This window comes from Plectropomus leopardus, chromosome 10, assembly GCF_026936395.1.
Source record: "Plectropomus leopardus strain MGB_pleo_1.0 chromosome 10, ASM2693639v1, whole genome shotgun sequence".
NCBI lineage: Eukaryota > Metazoa > Chordata > Actinopteri > Perciformes > Serranidae > Plectropomus > Plectropomus leopardus.
This window is the reverse complement of record NC_142185.1, coordinates 21574185-21591464: the sequence shown is the minus strand read 5'-3', so window position 1 is coordinate 21591464 and position 17280 is coordinate 21574185. Positions and strand designations below refer to the sequence as shown.

The window sequence follows — 17280 nt, the reverse complement described above, 5'->3', positions numbered from 1 at the left end:
GTGACGGTGTACAAGGGGACTCTGACTGTGAGGATGGGGGAGACTTCTTCTAAGCAGCTTTCCCATGTTTGGGGGGTAGAGGGCTAATCCTCTGTCAGGGATGGGGAACTGCTCTCTTCACAGCACAGGCCGTGGGAGTCTTCTCCCCTCCCTCCACTCTGCTGACACTCACCCGCAGGCTGGCATTTTCTTAATGCCGTATCAGTTTCAACAAGCGGAAATAAAGTTAAACTGTCTCAAGGCATCCGTTTGTCTCACTTTCAGAAATCCCCTAAGAGACGACTGTAAATTTCCTCACTTGTTTTAGCTTTTAAAAAGCCAGGCGTATTTAAAAAAAAAAATAAGGGGGGGGGGCAAAGCATGAAGGTGTCAGCAGTGTTCATTTGACATTTCTGATATTTCTTAATCATGAGGATTCAAAAAGGCAAAGCAAAAGTCCAGCAGTTTTACAAAAGGACAAAGACATTAAAGCGAAACATAATATAATGCTAAAAGGACTGCTGTCAGCAAATTGTAACATATTATAGGATCAGTTGCACATGATAACACCACTGTAGTTTTGTCTAATTAAGTTTCATAACTTCAGTACTTAATGCTATCACTGACACACTTTCTATAATTTATAATTGATTTGTATTGGGAGGGGTTTGTTTGCTTTTTGTCCTTTTTTTATTGTCACTGCTGTTCATTTATTTTTGCCATATTTGGTATTGTTTTATTACTGAATCCTGAATCAACATCAGTTTTCTTGTGCTGCATTCAGACGCTTTTCACAAGCTATTTAAGCTATTTAATGAGCAACTTAGTCCCACAAAATGCAAGAAATTAGTAAAAGGTGAAAAGAAAATGACATGAAAATTATTTTTTTTATTAGAATTTATTAGACAACTATATTTCTAATTATTATAACTATATATACTGAAATTATGTTATATAGGAAAAATCTGGGATTTTATTCAATTTTCAGATTTTTTTTCCAGTCATTTTCTCATTTGTTTATGTTTTTTTTTTTACTGTTTTTTACTGTTTTGGCTTATTTCCAGGTAATTTCATTCTACTTTTTTAGCTAATGTCTGTCTTATTTTTGGGCTGTGTCTTGTTAAGTTGCTCACTGCCTTCTCTCCATGTTTTTGAATGAAATTAATAATCAATAACCAATTTGCTCAAGTTTCAAAGGGTTGGATGTTTTATGTGCTTTTATTGATGATACATCTCAAAAATCTATATATGATGATTAAATATTTTATATATATATAATTTTTTTTTAAATATAAATAATCCATCCAGATTTATCAATTAGTTACTGTATGCAGTTTCGAGTCAAGGCAATAGCTGAGACTGAGGGCAATATAAAAAGGGCACCTGTGGGATGATGGACATTTTCTGGCGCAGGGTGTGCAGGCCGATCTCTGAAGTCAGAAAACCATCGATCATTATTCGTCCTTCAGGTTCTGCCAGCCGGAACAAGGCAGACATCAGAGAGCTTTTACCAGCACCAGTGCGTCCAACGATGCCAACCTGAAGTGGAGACATGAGAACTATTTTTATATCTGTTAAAAACGCACACACAGACACACACAGACACACACACACACACACACACACACACAGACACACACAGACACACACATTAACCAAAAAGAAAGACAATATTTTCATGCTCCTTCAGGCTATTAATCATACTTGTGCTTATTGTGTCATGTCACAGAGGGAACATGTCATGTGAGGAAGTACAATGGAATCACTCCTGAAGAGATAAAGACACAGAGGTAAAACATTTTCTACAACAAGCAGGCAAAACAAATCTCTTTTTTTGACAGCAGATAGTAGAGAAAAGGCCGGATTTTTAAAGAACGTTTTAAGCCTCTGTTGATCTTAGTTGTATCTTTATATAAGCTTATTCACATGGCACCGTGTGAACCCACATTTATGCCATCAACTCATTCTGTGTTGGACCTTTTTGCATGTTTAAGATTCAAGGCAGCTATTTTAAAGTGTGCTATATTTCATAAAAGTGCTTATTTCATCATCCAACTGTTTCATGCATTGCATATGCCAAAGTCTGTAGGTTGGAAATGTGTAGTTACTCATTATAACTCCAGTTCTATGCTAACAGGTGAAGCTATGTAGCAACGCTCTATAAGCTTTACAGGCTTAACCACCCATCTCTTCCTTTTTGTGTTTTTCATGTACTGTACACATCATCCAATCTGGATGTGAGATTATAAACGCTATGTTTAGACTGACAGTAACCCTGCATGGAAAAATGCAGTGCGCTCATTATTTTAGTTGAATTATCCCTGAACTTGGTTCAAGTGTAGTTCAACCAATGTGACATCATTCAGCAAGATGGTGTGTTGGTCCGAATACAAATCTGCAAGAGCACATTATCTGTGGATTACTTTGTACTGAACACCTTATCTTCACACACCTCAAAATTGTTGTGACGAAAGACTAAATTGTTAACCTAGAAACCAGACAAATCTGGATGATCTAGCTGTTCTCCCTTCTGTTTAAATAAATTCCCAATTGACAGCCCAATTACAACTATACATTGAAAAAGGGGTGTGTCTGATACACTGCCTGAAAACTTGCAGAGCCTTCGCCCGTCCACACCTAACATAAACCTAGTTTAACATAAACATAGCTTCTTATAAATGAAGGCTGGGGAAGGTATTTTCAAAAACAACAAAGTTGGCTGTAGTTCATGTGGAACCTTTTGTTGAGGTACAGTTGTCAAAGTCTGTTGGCAAAAACGGCAAAACTCGTTCACAGATGCAACATCACAGCTAATCTCTGCACGTTTTGGTCTGTTTACGTCATGGATGTAAAAAGAGTGCTATGTCGCATGTTGCGTGGCTCTGATTAATTGTAGGTCTATACAGTTGTGTCTGGAGGGACTTTGATCTCCGACTGTTAATAATGCCCCTTGGAAACTGAAAATTAACGGATAGGTTCCAGACTAACTTGGATTTGTGAATTAATCTGATGCCAATTCTGTGAATAAACTACTGTACTTTTTTTTGCATCTGGAAATCTTTTAATTCACAGATATGTTACTCAAACTCAAATATATTACTTCACGGATTGCATTTTATGTCTCACCAGAATCTGAAGTAATATGCCCACACCTGTATGTACCAACTTTCTGCATTGTTTTAATTCACGGTGGATTTCAGCATGAAAACGTGCTATGAATCTATAGCCATGCTAGCTTCTCTGTGAGGCTGTTTATAGGTACAGTGGTGCTTTGCACTGAATGCTAATGTGAGCATGCCATCATCTTCACAATGGCAAGTTAACAGGCTGATTTTTAGAGGCTTTAATGTTTACCATGTCTATTTTTTTTTATCATGTTAGCATGCTAATATCTGTTAATAAGTGCTAAACACAAAGTCAAGGTGAGGTTGAAGGGAATGTCATTAGTTTGGCAGGTATTTAGTCATAAATCAAAGTTTTGGACAAATTAAAATTTCCACCTGGATGCTGGATGAAACGTTAACCCTCTGTGTCAAGTGGAAAAGTGGTGAGGTGCTCTCAAATTAATATTGAGAGGATAAAAAAATTAGATTTTCATTAATGAATGAACGAATGCACAGCTGGTACTGATGCATCATTACTATGGAAAATGAGTACTGAAAAACATTCAAATATTAGGAAATTAGCATGTATTGATAATTTTTCGATAACACTACATCACTGCCTCCTCTGTAAGACCCTTACATATCAAAATCATGCCATGCATGTGCACCACTGTGTTAAAGACAGACCTACAGAGGACACTCAGGATGTGACCTGTCTAGATCAAATTTCAATGCCCACCCACGCCCACACCCTAATGCAACCAAAAAACAAATGTAATTGTTGACAAGGCAAACCATTTCTTATTCCACACGCTGCTGCCTGCCAACACATAGCTTGCTACATACATAGCCATTTGGTGACCTTTTTTGTTTAGCCAGAGATTGACCAACATTTTTTCTCCCCATTTACCCATTTAGATGAGGGGTAGGAAGGATCAATTTCTATGATCCAGGATCTCAATGAACTCTAAACATTGTTAGACGTACAGGAAGGTGTTTGTTTAAAGCACAACACTTGGGTGTACTGAAAGGACACAATAACTTTTTCTCTGAGCCAAGGTAAAGGCAAAAAGTAATGCTATCTAAATTTACAACAAACAGAGAGAGCTGTGCAGCGGACTGTGACAGTCCCACTGAAAGGGCCTCAAGAAACAGAGGCGATTATCACATGAGGGGCGCAGGAACACACCACTGGATGCCTTTACCTGGTCCTTGTTGGAAACACTTCAGGAAAGAAAAAAATCTTTCCCCAAACCTTTTGTGTGACCTCATGTCAAGAGGATGTCGCCGTCACATTTACTGTGACAGAATATGACAGACCTCTCTTCTGCAGAAGCTGCAGCAAAGAGTGCACAGACCTGATTGAACTGCTGACAGAATAAGCACCCTCCTTGCATAACAGCAATGGAGTACTGTGGATGTTTGCATTTTAAAGGCTTCACACAATGCCAAAATATACCAGACACACAAACCTCTAGTGTCAAGGCAGAGGCATTTTACTCAGGTGGTAGAAGAGGTTCAGATGTTTTTAATGAACAAAGATGAACAAAAATTTTCACACCTTGAATGTTTTCAATGAGGAAGTAGAAGAAAGCATAGTTGGAATCACTGACTCAAACATGGGAGCTGTTGAATAAGATATACACACACTGGGTCATCATTTCATAGCAGAGGTCACCTCACTGTGTCCCACTCAACAGGCAGGTTCACCATCACATGTATTCAGTCTGTTATGTGCTTTTTTCTGACTGCAAGACTCTTTGTATCTTTGTTTTGAAAAGTGCTGCACAAAGAAATATTCTCATCCGCAACTAACCACTCTGCTCTCCAGAGCGTGATGCCCAAGGCTGGAGAAATGTGCCTTGTATATCACACCGAGAATTTCAACACATAGGGCACTCTCATGCCACACAGACGGACACCAGGAAGAGCCACATGCCCCCGGCCACAGCCACAACTCCAGCTCTGGCTGCTGGAAAAGACACTGTTTGAAAGAAACTAAGTTGGTAGCCACTGCTAACCTGCAGAGGGCAGGCAGTGGGAGTACGATCCTTTCCCAGCCATATACCAGATTACACTGACAGCCCAAATGGTCCGATCTCAACAAAAGGATTCTGAGAGTGCTGGTAAGATGTTTGCAGATGGATAGAGGGGATTGCTAGAAAAAAGCAACTGCTGTCAAAGAGTATACTTGTTACACATATTGTATATATTCATATTCTTACTCATGTATATATCTGTTGCACATTGTAGCATCACATGTGTTTTATATCTTTACATACTCGTTTTATATATTGCATTGCAGCATAAGGCACAGTTCAATATTTGTACACACTCAGCACATTATACATACTTATAATTTTTCACATACTAGTGCTTATTGTTTATTATTACTGTATTTCTATTTTTTATTCTTTTTTTTATTTTTCACACACTTTACATACTCAGCACATTATAGATACTTATCTGTTTTTTTAAATGACATACTACTGCTTATTATTTTATTATTACTGTACGTCCATTTTATATTTTATTTATATATTTTTTTATATTTTATATATTTAACATACTTTGTGCTTATTTCTAATTTCTATAATTCTCCATGCTTGTCATCGGAGCGACTATGACGAAAAACAATTTCCCCCCTGAGATCAGTTAAGTATTTCTGATTCTGATTTTTTGTTTCTGACTTTAGCATATATTGAATGCTAACAGTAGTTAGCAACTAAGCTTAGCTCAAAAGATGCGGATCACTTCTTCACTTATTTCGTAGGAACAACCCCCATCGTCTTTAAAGGCTCTATTTGGATCTGACTAATGCTTTACACATATTCTATTTTAGCGTAAAGATACACAAGAACAGGTGGCTCAGCCAACAGACATTACAGAACCTTAAATAAATAGTTAAGCCTAGACATAGACAACATTTCAAAACTTTTCCATAACTTTTAAAGGACCAATGACATAAAAAATCTTGCCACACTTCTTTAAACGCTTGAAACTATTCAATTTTCCATGACTTTTCAAGGACCAATAATTTAAAAAAGAATTTGCTGCACTTTTTTGAAAATATCAAATTTAAACTATTCAAACATAATTTCTGCTGGCTGAAATTTGTGTTGGAAAAAAAAAACTTTGACAGCTACAGTAAAACACATTTGTTATTGTATGTGGAAGGTTATCCACAGAAAAATACTTTTGCAGTTTCATTACACACAACAAAACTCCAAGGCTTTTCCAAAACATTTGACTATTTTTACCTTGAGTTATTTTAACATGACCTCTTCCGGTTCTCCCTGACTGCCCTCATATGAGTGCACTGCAAAGTGGCAGTATACACACATCCATACACGGCCAGAGCGGCTTATCACAACAAACCACCAAGAAGCTAAGATTACAACAAGAACAGAGGTAACATGACTTCAGTCTCTGCTCAGGACACCATCACTCCACTATATCCTTACGTGGAAAATATTGGTTTGCTGGTCTGCTGCTATTAATTCTCTGAATGTCACACATAGAACCACTAAACGGACCGATTACAACACTTAACATTATTTTTCTTGACTTTAGAAAGTCAAAGGTCCTTCTGCTTATCCTGTTTGCTCCGATATGCAACTTGTTAAATTTGTGTATTTTTAGCATATCTGCAAAACATCCATTCATATATACTGTGCGATGTCTCCAAAACTGCAAAATATTTTTTACCAGATAAATAGAGACTTTACCTTAATGACACTTTTCCACAATGCTACTGTGTTCTTCAACAGTAATGATTGCTTTCCTAATAAAAACTCATCCATAATCATAATAACTATGGGCAGTTTTTCACAGCAGACATCTTGACTTTTCAAAGCAGAAAAGGCGAGAAAATAAAAACATGAATGGTTGCTCCATTCCATTTGGTGTCACAGTGAGCTAAGTCCTAAGTTCACGCACATAATATCAGTCATGGAACTGACTCACCTAAATGGTATGCAGCCTCATTTATGCTATGAATTCTAACTGTGCTTTTCATGCTTTTAAAAGGCAAAATGTCAGCGGTCAAAAATGTCTATTAAAAATGTCTAGATTTTTTATAATGCCACAATTTTCAAAGCACAGGTTTAAGGCGCAATAAACACAGCTCAAAAAGTCTTATCCCTAAATAATAATGTAGGTTCTTTGTAGGCTTCTTCCAAATTGACGTGTGAATTTCGTAAACAACAAACAAGGGGGAAGATGTAATCCCAAAGGCTTTTTATACCTCTCCATCCACATCAAGCTGCACTATAAGCACACCACACTACTTCCTGATGATGGTAGTGACTGTAAACAGGTCAGTTTAAGCTATTTGAACAAATGATCAGTTATCAATAATACCTTTCAAACCGTGTTGAGCTTAGATCAGGGTCACTTTCCTAGACCTTCATTTATTAAACTATGATATCTACTGTTATCAGCTACCTTTCAACTATACTTGAAACACTTTAGAAACCTTAGTGTGCCGTTACAGTTATCTACAGCATAATGAAATGTAAAAAGCTGTGCATCCTTGATCTTGGTTTTCTAAGTCTTGGAGATGTGTAAAAAGTCCTTCCTGAGCTATTTCTCTCCAAACAAAGGGAGGTCAACTATGGCGTTGCAGTGTGGTGTGTGTTTTTATATGATTATGTACAGTAGCTGAGGGCCAGAGTGAATGGATCTTGTACTGTAGGTGGTAGGTTTCCTTGTGAAAGGGTGTCAGGGGAACTGTCATGATGCACAAAGCCTTTCACCCCCATGGCATGTGGCAGAGATCCCTCCCATGGGCTGTCAGAGCCAGGGCCTCTGCACTTATCAACCCATCCATTGTGAAATCAGCCGCCCTGGCCAACCATAGCCATGCAAAATACACCCCCTGCATTAAACACAATTTCAATCATCCTCAACCATCTCCTTCTGCTTCCCTCTCTCTCTCCGCCCTCGCCCCTCTCCCTCGGCCTCTCCTCTCTCTTATAGTGAATAAACAGTTGTCACCGTCAGGTAGCTCAAAATGCAAATGGGGAACAAATGGATCCACTTGAACAGTCTTAATTACATGATATGTATTCCATGAATCACAAATGGTATAGTCCTGAAGATTCAGCAGCACAATATGGTGTCCCTTTAATAATTGATTTGGAAATAATGCCACATAAAAAAGAATCACATCGCGCCTCCTACACTAGCTGCATATCAAGCTATGTCACGGCCGGTGCACACCAGCGAGCATGCACAGGTGGGAATAAAGACAAGCACCTTTTCTCTGGATGTGAAGACGACAGTCAGGTTCTTCAGGACCAAACGCTCGCTGGCGCTGTAAGAGAAGTTGACTCTGTCAAAGGTGATGGAGCCGGCGTTGGGCCAATCATGCGGAGGCTGTTTGTCCGTCTCCCAGGGTGCTTCACTCTCCAGCTCTGCATACTCAACCACTCTCTCCACTGATGTCATCTACGAAAAATAATATAAGTACAAACAACTGTTAATAGAGATAGAAATACAAGAGACAGAGTTGTTAAAGCACACCAGCTTTCTTAAGTCCCAAACAGTAAAGTCACAACTAAAGCTCTTCAAGGGAACTTTAAATATGAAGCCTGCATTAGTAAATATTAAACAAGAGACCTTATGTCTTTAAACTCCCCAAAACATCATGACTTTGTCACTAATAAAACAAATTTGGTTGTATGATACAGTATCCATGTCAGTGTCCTTTAATGTATTTTAGCACAAATGTATGTCACTGGTCTTTATGGCTCTCTCTGTGTGATTGTTTTATTATGTGTTTTGTTTTACCTGGCTGCAAAACAAATTTCCTTTAGAGGACAATAAAGTTGAATTTGGAAAAAATTCTATGTCAGACAGACATAGGTGAGACACCCTGTTTCCTTAAAGAGTGTATTAATGAACCTCTGAGCTTAGGGAGCTCCATAATGCCGAATAATGTAACTGATCCAGCTGCAAGACATTTTAATGATAAGCAACATCACATTTCATCTTATTTTTTTAGGCAAAGTGGAGTTTAAGTCCAGCCAAAAAGGCAGTAATGTCAGTTTTCTCCAGAAAAGAGAGACTGTCAATTTCAAGAATGAATGAATTTTTACTTTTTATTATGTATATATATATACACACACATATATATTGTTTATGTCAGCTGTGAAAAAGGTCTAATCAATAGAGCAAAACTTCAGTGTCAGTAAACTGACAAGAGGTGATAACACATCCTAGTATTTCTAATTTAACAATTTAAAAGAATTATATTTACCCAGTGAAAAAGTGTTTTAAAGCACTCTGGCAATATTGCACACAACAATGCACAGAGAGATTACTTTTTTAAAAAAAGGAAATATGAATGGAAAACTGAAGCAGAGATATGCTGACTTGTGGTTTCTGGGATGAGTCTCAAAATACAGGGATCCTACATTTCCCACGATGCAATTCAAAAGTCTTTCCTCAGATCCTCTGTGAAAGACTTTTGACATGGCCAATTTAAATGCCATTAACCCTCCTGTTCACACCTTTGTTTACTAAATTTAACAGTTAATTTTTTTCTAATGAGTTTGCTGACCTCATGCACAACCTTCATTTGTGGTTGTTTTATGATTGCCCATTGCTTATTTAGTATTGTTAACAGTACAATAGTTTCTACTTGCAGTGAACACATTTAGTTAACAGTACAGTCAAACTTTTGTTTGTCTCTAGATAAGTTTGACACGTTTTCAATCTAATTTCTCTTTCTTTGAGTTACCAGTGCTGAGGGTGCTGCTGCTGCTGCTGGTGCTGCTGGAGGGACATCTTGTCAGGCCTGAGCAAAAACTGCACACCTACAAGCCATGGACGTATTATAAGGCTTTAGGCCAACATGAGGCCAAGGATGTATTATAAGGAAGTCAGAAAAAGCTCTTTTTCCGGGTTTAAAAATGCGTAAAATACCCGGATGTAATGGCCCGTAGAGCACCCGTAGCAGAGGTTACCGGCAGCCGAACGTGACCGAGTCTGACCGAGTGCGGCCGAGCGTGACCGAGTGCGGCCGAGCGGGTAACAGCGACCGACATCCAGATTAGCGCCTCGGCTAGCTTGCATGGCGGTCTAAAAAAATTAATTTCCGGCTCTTTTAGATTTTCCAAATGATATCGAACTGGATGGTTTACATCTAGATAGGGATAGAAGACGTTTCGCGGGGGTTTTGGCGCTCACAAAAAAATATTTACTGATTTACAGACGCCTCTTTCCCCATGTTAGTCAGCGTGTCTTTCTGGGCCAATGTCATCCATGGATGTGTCACCGCGTAACCGACCCAAACAGTGTAATTCCGCTTTCGGCCACTATAAATAAACTTTGCATCAAAGCATGGCGCACTTCCTGGCGGCTTGCTAGAGCTCTTTCACACAGGAAGTGGCCACTCAGAATGTACCAAGTGTGTAGTGTACTCCACATCATGAGGGGTATTTCTAATTTGAAGTTTTTTTCGATTTGTCTTATAAGTTTTTTTAGTTTGTTGGTGCTTTTGCTTTGGTTAATTGCTATAATATTTATACTGATAGGGGCAACTTGTGCTGGTCTGTTTTATATGTAGTTTAGGTGTTAATCTTTGTGTTACCCCCGTGTTCATATAAATGGTACAATCCACTGTTATATTTAGTCCCTTTTATGTTCTTTTAGTTAGTTTAATTTGTTCAGTTTTCTAAGTTTATGTTAAAGTATTACAGACTAAGTAAAACTGTGTTGTGTATATTGTTTCATTTTCGACTAAATAAAGCCCTCTTTCATGAATGGGCTTGGTGATGTTTACTAAATAAATTAAATTAAGCATTAAAGTGTCCAAATGTTCTCACCATGTTCTCGATCTCTGCACTCTGTCTGACGCCCCACTGGAACATGCCTGTAAGTGTCACTGCATAAGACAAGGCCAGACCCACTGCACCTGGTTCCAGCCCTGTAATAGCAAATTAAAAAAACATATAGTCCTACAGTCATTTGCTTATCATTATGGTTTCATTTATGATGACTGACATGTCAATAATGTGTCACGTGCTTTATCCAAAGCCCATACAGTACCATCCCTGAGGTAAAGGCAGCCAAAGGCAGTGATGGCGACAAAAACTGAGCAAATTCCATCGAGACGCACAGCAAACCAGCGAGAAGTGGTCAGGAATAAGAACCAGGCCTCTGTTAAAAAACACACAGATAAGATAATACATCTAATTTCTACAGCCCACATTTAGTTGATATTAAAAAAATGTTACATTAGTACGGTGGCCCTCAAGGGTTGCAGATTTTTATTTTTTTATTTTTGCATTCCCTTGCAACATCAGTATATCATGTTAGGTGCCCTGGTGTTGAATTACACATATATGTTGCAGTAAAGCGGCCCACATAACAATCAAATGTCACCCAAAATTTTGTTTAATGTCTTTTGAATGATATAATGAGCTACACAAAATGGGATGACATTGGGAACAAGGTGGCTAACATAGTTACTGTTCGCAATAAAAGGTACAATGTTTCACTGCAGTGGATAAGGTGAAAACAGCTACTTAAATTAATTTAAAAGATTTTTTAAAACATTTTCAACCCTCTATTTATAGAGGTTTTACACAAAAATAAAACAAGACAAATCATATTTAAATCAAGTGGATAAAGACAGTACCATAAATAAAGAAATAACAGCTATCATAACAATACTAAAATAAAACCATCCCACCCACTCCCTTGTGATGAATAAGATTTAAAAAAAAAAAACCTTGGGAGTGGGGAGCTCAGTAGCTCAGTTGGTGGAGCCGGTCTCCCATGTACAAAGGCTACGTCCTCACCACAGTGCTCGCAGGTTCGATTTCAGACTCGGCCCTTTGCTGTATGTCATCCTCTCTCTCGCCCTTTCACGCTTAAGCTTTCCTATCTCCACTAAAGTCCAGTGCCAAAAAATATATCTTTAAAAAATAAAAAATAATGAAAAAAACCCTTCAGAAATGGATGTTATATACAGGTATATACATGCTGCAGGTAACAACAAAAAAATGATGTGACCTTGTGGGACTCTGAACTTCAGTCTGAATGGGTATGACAAAAAGTTAAAATCTTTAACTGAAATGTGTTCTTTTACCCTCACCTGAGTGAATATCTTGATATTCATCAAACATTTGCTGAAACCTCTGCTGAACCTTGAAGGCACGGATGGTGCTCAGGCCTTGGAGAGAAGAAGAAAGGTGGGAGAAAACGGGACTCCGAGCTGTAAGAAACATATCCACACCACATCTGTTAGCTTTTGAACCAACATGCATCGATAAAACAAACCATCCATTGAAAGCTTCAGTGAAAGCTTGGGGAAGTCATGGAATAAGTAAGTCATTGAAAGCTTTGGAAAAGTCATTGAATTATTAACCCTTTAAATCCTGGGCAAACTGGATTGATTTCTTTATTTAAATGGGAAGAACCCCCCCCCATGCCAATATCTGTCCTATCAAATAAAGGCAAAAAGCCCAAAAAAGAGAAGAACTGATGCCGATCCAAATTTCAAAGGGTTAAAAATTATTTTAATCTTGTATAAATCTTTTTAAATAATCTTCTGTTGACAATATTCCATGTAATGTAACTTAACAGCAAAATATATCCTCTGTAGCTGTTGAGGTAACGTAACTCTAATATGTAACGATGTGACATTTTGTTTTCCATCACATATGTTTCTTCATTTTTTCTCCACATTCCAAATCTCCATTTATGTATCTGCATCACTGATCATGGATCCTTGATAGTCATGGAAAAGTTTGACATTTTTGTCCATTAATTTGTTTGGGAATTATGGATATTGAAAGAGAAAGTGTAATGGATTATTAAAATATAATGCACGCACTTCATGTCATACTTGGGGGCTGCGCAAAAATTGTTCCAAGGGCCGCCATTGGAGCAGGGTCTGCACTATGAGCAACAATGTTTTTAACTGTTAACACAGTTCCAGAAAATTTGTAGCCCTCGCGATACCGTAACAAATGACTGCCTCTATTAAATTAGTTTTTAAGGGAGTGGTGTCCAAACTTCTTTGAACAGGGGCCAGATTAGATCATGTGAAAACACCTGGGGGGCAGCTGCTTGTTGCATTATACGTGTTCTTGCATCACACGGGTTATTAAAAAATTCACATACAAATAGCACCAATGCAGCGTTCATCTTTAAGTAAAAAAAAAAAAATCAACTTTTCACCGCTCCTGAAAGCAGCCCTCGCTCTTGACTATGCGTCTTTTTTGTGGCCCTGTCTGTTACCTAGTAAGAAATATCTGGTGTTAAGTATTTTGTTTGTGTGTTTACGGAGTTCAGCTCTGCCTGTATAATTCTTACTTGGTGAATATCCACAAACTATGTGATAGTCTTGCCATCGAAAATCAATGAAAAAAACGCAAATGTTGATTAACCAATATTGTGTTAAGCGTATAGTATGTTTTGAAAGAAAAGCCAAGAGCCATTTAAGATTGTTCTGCAGACCACAATTGGCCCCCTGGACCAGACTTTGGATATGGACATTTAAGGTTTTCTTCATAACAGATTGACAATCAGAGGGTGTAGACAAAGAAAATGTTATTTGGTAATCAATAGAGAAATATGTACTGCGTCATTCACACATTTAATGTGCCCCTGATGCCAAAGAGTTTTAATTTAAGGAAAGGTTGCAATTGATTGGTCTTTTGTTTCCATTTGTTCAGCTTACAAAACCAAAGACAAAACCTAAATGTTTCCTCTGGGATTCTTAAGAGAACTTTTGTTCTTTAAGATGATGGAACCTAATGGCCAATGTGCGTTTGGGCTCTCAGCCCAGAATAAAATAGATGAACTAAAGCCTGCAATGGCCTAGTCATGCCCACTTGGCATTTTTCCCATTGTACGTGATGTCATGAACTCCCGTCTCTTGAGGAAACTGCGTGTGGCCGAGCCATAGGCCACCGCCACCTTTAGCCTTTATGCTAATGACCATGGCTTTCTTGAATGGTCTATTAGCATTCCTGTGGTCTGCTTTTGTCTCTTACCACAAATGGACATGCCCCCCCCCCAAAAAAAAGAAAAAAATTACTGGTAGACTCTAGGCGCTTGATATCTCTGGAGGTCTCCAGGAAGTAGCATCGCAGAAACAGGAACACAGCAAGAAGGGGAGCAACGGGAATAAGGATCCAGGGGATGATGACGGCAGCTACTGCAATCACTCCAATGACTTGGAGAAATACCTGCGACAGAAAGAGAAATAGAAAGGAGCACAATATTACCCAAACAGAGTCAAAAGCTCCACCGCTGCTGTGTGGGCCGCCACCGGGGCAGTGAGGCCTATTTCTTTCAAGAGAAACTCTTTCACTTGTATTTGTGAGAGACCGTCACAGACATACAGTAAGGTAACAGCAGGTTGTGGGACTGAGGTTATGTGACTCACAGTGTGAAAGGAAAACGACCACAGCGCTAATTCTCACTTAGTAGCAGGTGAGAATTTACCACTTGGCCACTGCAGCTCATATCCCTGGCTCCCTCGGGCTTTCCCTTCAACACTTCTGGCCTGTAAGCTTCCCTGGCAGAGCAGCCAGCCAACAGGCATGGCCACAGTGACTGGCAGAGGGCTCTGGGAACCACAATGTGGGTGTCTGATACATCGCACTCAAGCCGCACAGCCCTCAACAACACAGTGACTCATCACCCGTGTTAATGGCTCTGTGACACATCTAGACCAGGATACCAGAGCTGCCTAAACAGGATTGAGGGCAATGAGCTGGACAACAACAAAGCACCCACACCTGCACTGTGTTTGGAGACTGAAGTAAGAATCTGATAAAGTATCAGATTAAATAAAATGCTTTTACCAAAGCCCATCTGTGGCGGTTATTATCAAGTACTCCAGAACTGTACTGTATTTTTCATTACAGACTACATTTCACAGGCATATATTCAACCTTTTTTGTAAACTGTTTATCAAGTAAAGTGTGGTATTGGAATGTATAAAGTATAATTCTTGAATATATGAAGGCTAATTAAAGCACAGCGTGAGGTATGTGTACTTTCCTTGAGTATTTTGGTTTTAAAGTTTAAACATTGTACTTTTGAGTTTGTACCTTAAGTTTGGAATTTTGACAGTCACCATCTTGGATTTTAGGAGCCAAAAGTGAACTTAGGTGACCTTACTGTATTTGGACAAATTCACATAGATGAGTTAATTAGAAATTTAATACATGCGTTGTCATCTTAAAATAAAGTTTCATTTTTACAAGAAATGTACAGTTTCCCCATGTTTAATGCAAACTTTTTTTTTCAAAATAGACCAGGTTTATCTCCATAGAGTAAGGCAACAAAAGCACATAGTTAGGTTAATAAAATAAATACATTTGTTACTAACATAAAATCACATCACCTCACATACATCACAAGTATAGCATGCAAAACATACTAGCACACTACACTGTTATCTAAATAACACAATTAACTTTTGGTTTTACATGAGACACAAACAGCAGTCTCTTTGGTGAAAGTCCAGAGTTTGTTTGACCCATCCACCTCCCCTCTTTTGTCAGAAATCTGGCTGCCTAGTGTGTCTCATACCGCTGTTAAAGAGTGCCAATTACCAATCATCAGTATTTGACAAGTTGAGAGGGAGACCAGGTTGATACCTACAGTTATATAAAGTAAAATATCTATTTGTAGTAATAATGATAATATATCAGCAACAGGGGGCCATTTTGTTGAGGTTGAATACTTGTACTTTTAATACTGCTGTTATTATCTCTACACTTTTACTTAAGTAGGATTTTGAATGCAGGACTTTTAATGAAGTGTGTTTACTGCGTGATATGATACTTATTCCTCCACCACTGAATATGTGAGACCATTTCTTCTTAACTGAAAGGTATACTGTGTTACATATTTCATATTCGATTGATAGATGATAAAATTGAAACCTCACACCCTGAAATTAGACACATCCTAAGAGACGAGTCCTAGGACGCGGAGATTAGGATCGTACTGCTACCTTCAGTGGTCTCAGACTGGCCCAGAGAGATGAAAATTTAATTTAGCACCTTAATTACGGATGTTATCTGCCACTTAAGCACACATTTAAGCATGATCACTTTCAGTGTAGTTTCATGATGAAAAGCTACTCAATTCCATTTGCAGTTCAGATAAGAGGGTATTACTAGTCTAACCATTGCTGTAGTGGAGCCCACACAATCAAACAGTGAGTGGAAGCTACTGAGCACAACTGATCCCAAGAATTTCACAGTACATAAGTTTCAATCTTAGCCTTGATGGAAGGCTACCAGACTGCAAAGTGAGATGGTGGCACACGAGCCATTACTGCACGTTATCCAGCCTTCCCTTGAGGGGGATCAAATATTAACTGAACAAATGTCTTATCAAATTTGTCTTTCACTCTCCTGCCGCTGATTGGTTACACACTGCTCATTCATGTTTGCCTATTGGTTCATTTAAATTCTAATTGGGCCCATTTCAGTCAGGGGGGGGCCACATAGGTCCGAGACAGGCTTATCTGACAGTGGGGTCATCTGAGGGGACAGAGGAGGAACAGGAAGCATTAGATAGGAGTCTTGCCTCCTCCTGCTCCCCAGGGCCCGCTGTCGCCAAGGTCCTGTTTGATGTGATCCATTTGCGTGGTCTGCCGCTTATCATGTCAGCATCGGGAACACCGTGGCCCCCCACCCACACTACACACAGATGACTCCGATAAGCGATCCCACAAGCATACACCTCACCCCCTCAGACCACATCCATATCTCCTATGAAACCACACAGGAACAGAAAACTCCCAAAGCCACATCCCGCTGCACATAAAAGTGGATAAAAGGATGAAAGGTTTTGTATACAAACAGTTTAAATAAAGAATTACTGCTAATTGCTCTTTAGCAAGAAAAGAAAGCTACCGCACGCATGTGATTCAGTCATTCAAGCAAACTGGGCGCGCTGCTGTGTCCAAAGACCATTGAGATCTCTGCTGACCCTAATTGCTTTATTTTCTCAATGATTCTATCAGCTCTTTGATGTCCAAATAAATGCAGAAAATTGAAGTTAATTGCTATATTTGTGCTCAGCAATGATAGCGACTGTTGTTCCGCAGCAGAAAATAAACACTTGCCTTTAATTAAACATCCCTCCGGACACAAGGAATCAGTACGCTTCTTACAACCCCTTTTTCATCCTCCCTTTATTTACTGACAGTGTG

General features: G+C 38.8%; 1 protein-coding gene across 1 annotated transcript in view; it reads right to left on the bottom strand.

Moving 5' to 3' along the window:
• The window catches only part of LOC121948923 (ATP-binding cassette sub-family C member 4-like), a 57912-nt gene that overhangs the window by 12587 nt on the left and 28045 nt on the right, over window positions 1-17280 (bottom strand). Inside the window, exons 21-26 of the mRNA XM_042494463.2 lie at window positions 14140-14290; window positions 12190-12309; window positions 11139-11249; window positions 10916-11016; window positions 8343-8534; window positions 1363-1518 (exon numbers count right to left, since the gene is read on the bottom strand). Of these exons, the coding sequence (XP_042350397.2) occupies window positions 1363-1518; window positions 8343-8534; window positions 10916-11016; window positions 11139-11249; window positions 12190-12309; window positions 14140-14290 (831 nt within the window). The remainder of the gene's footprint in view (window positions 1-1362; window positions 1519-8342; window positions 8535-10915; window positions 11017-11138; window positions 11250-12189; window positions 12310-14139; window positions 14291-17280) is intronic.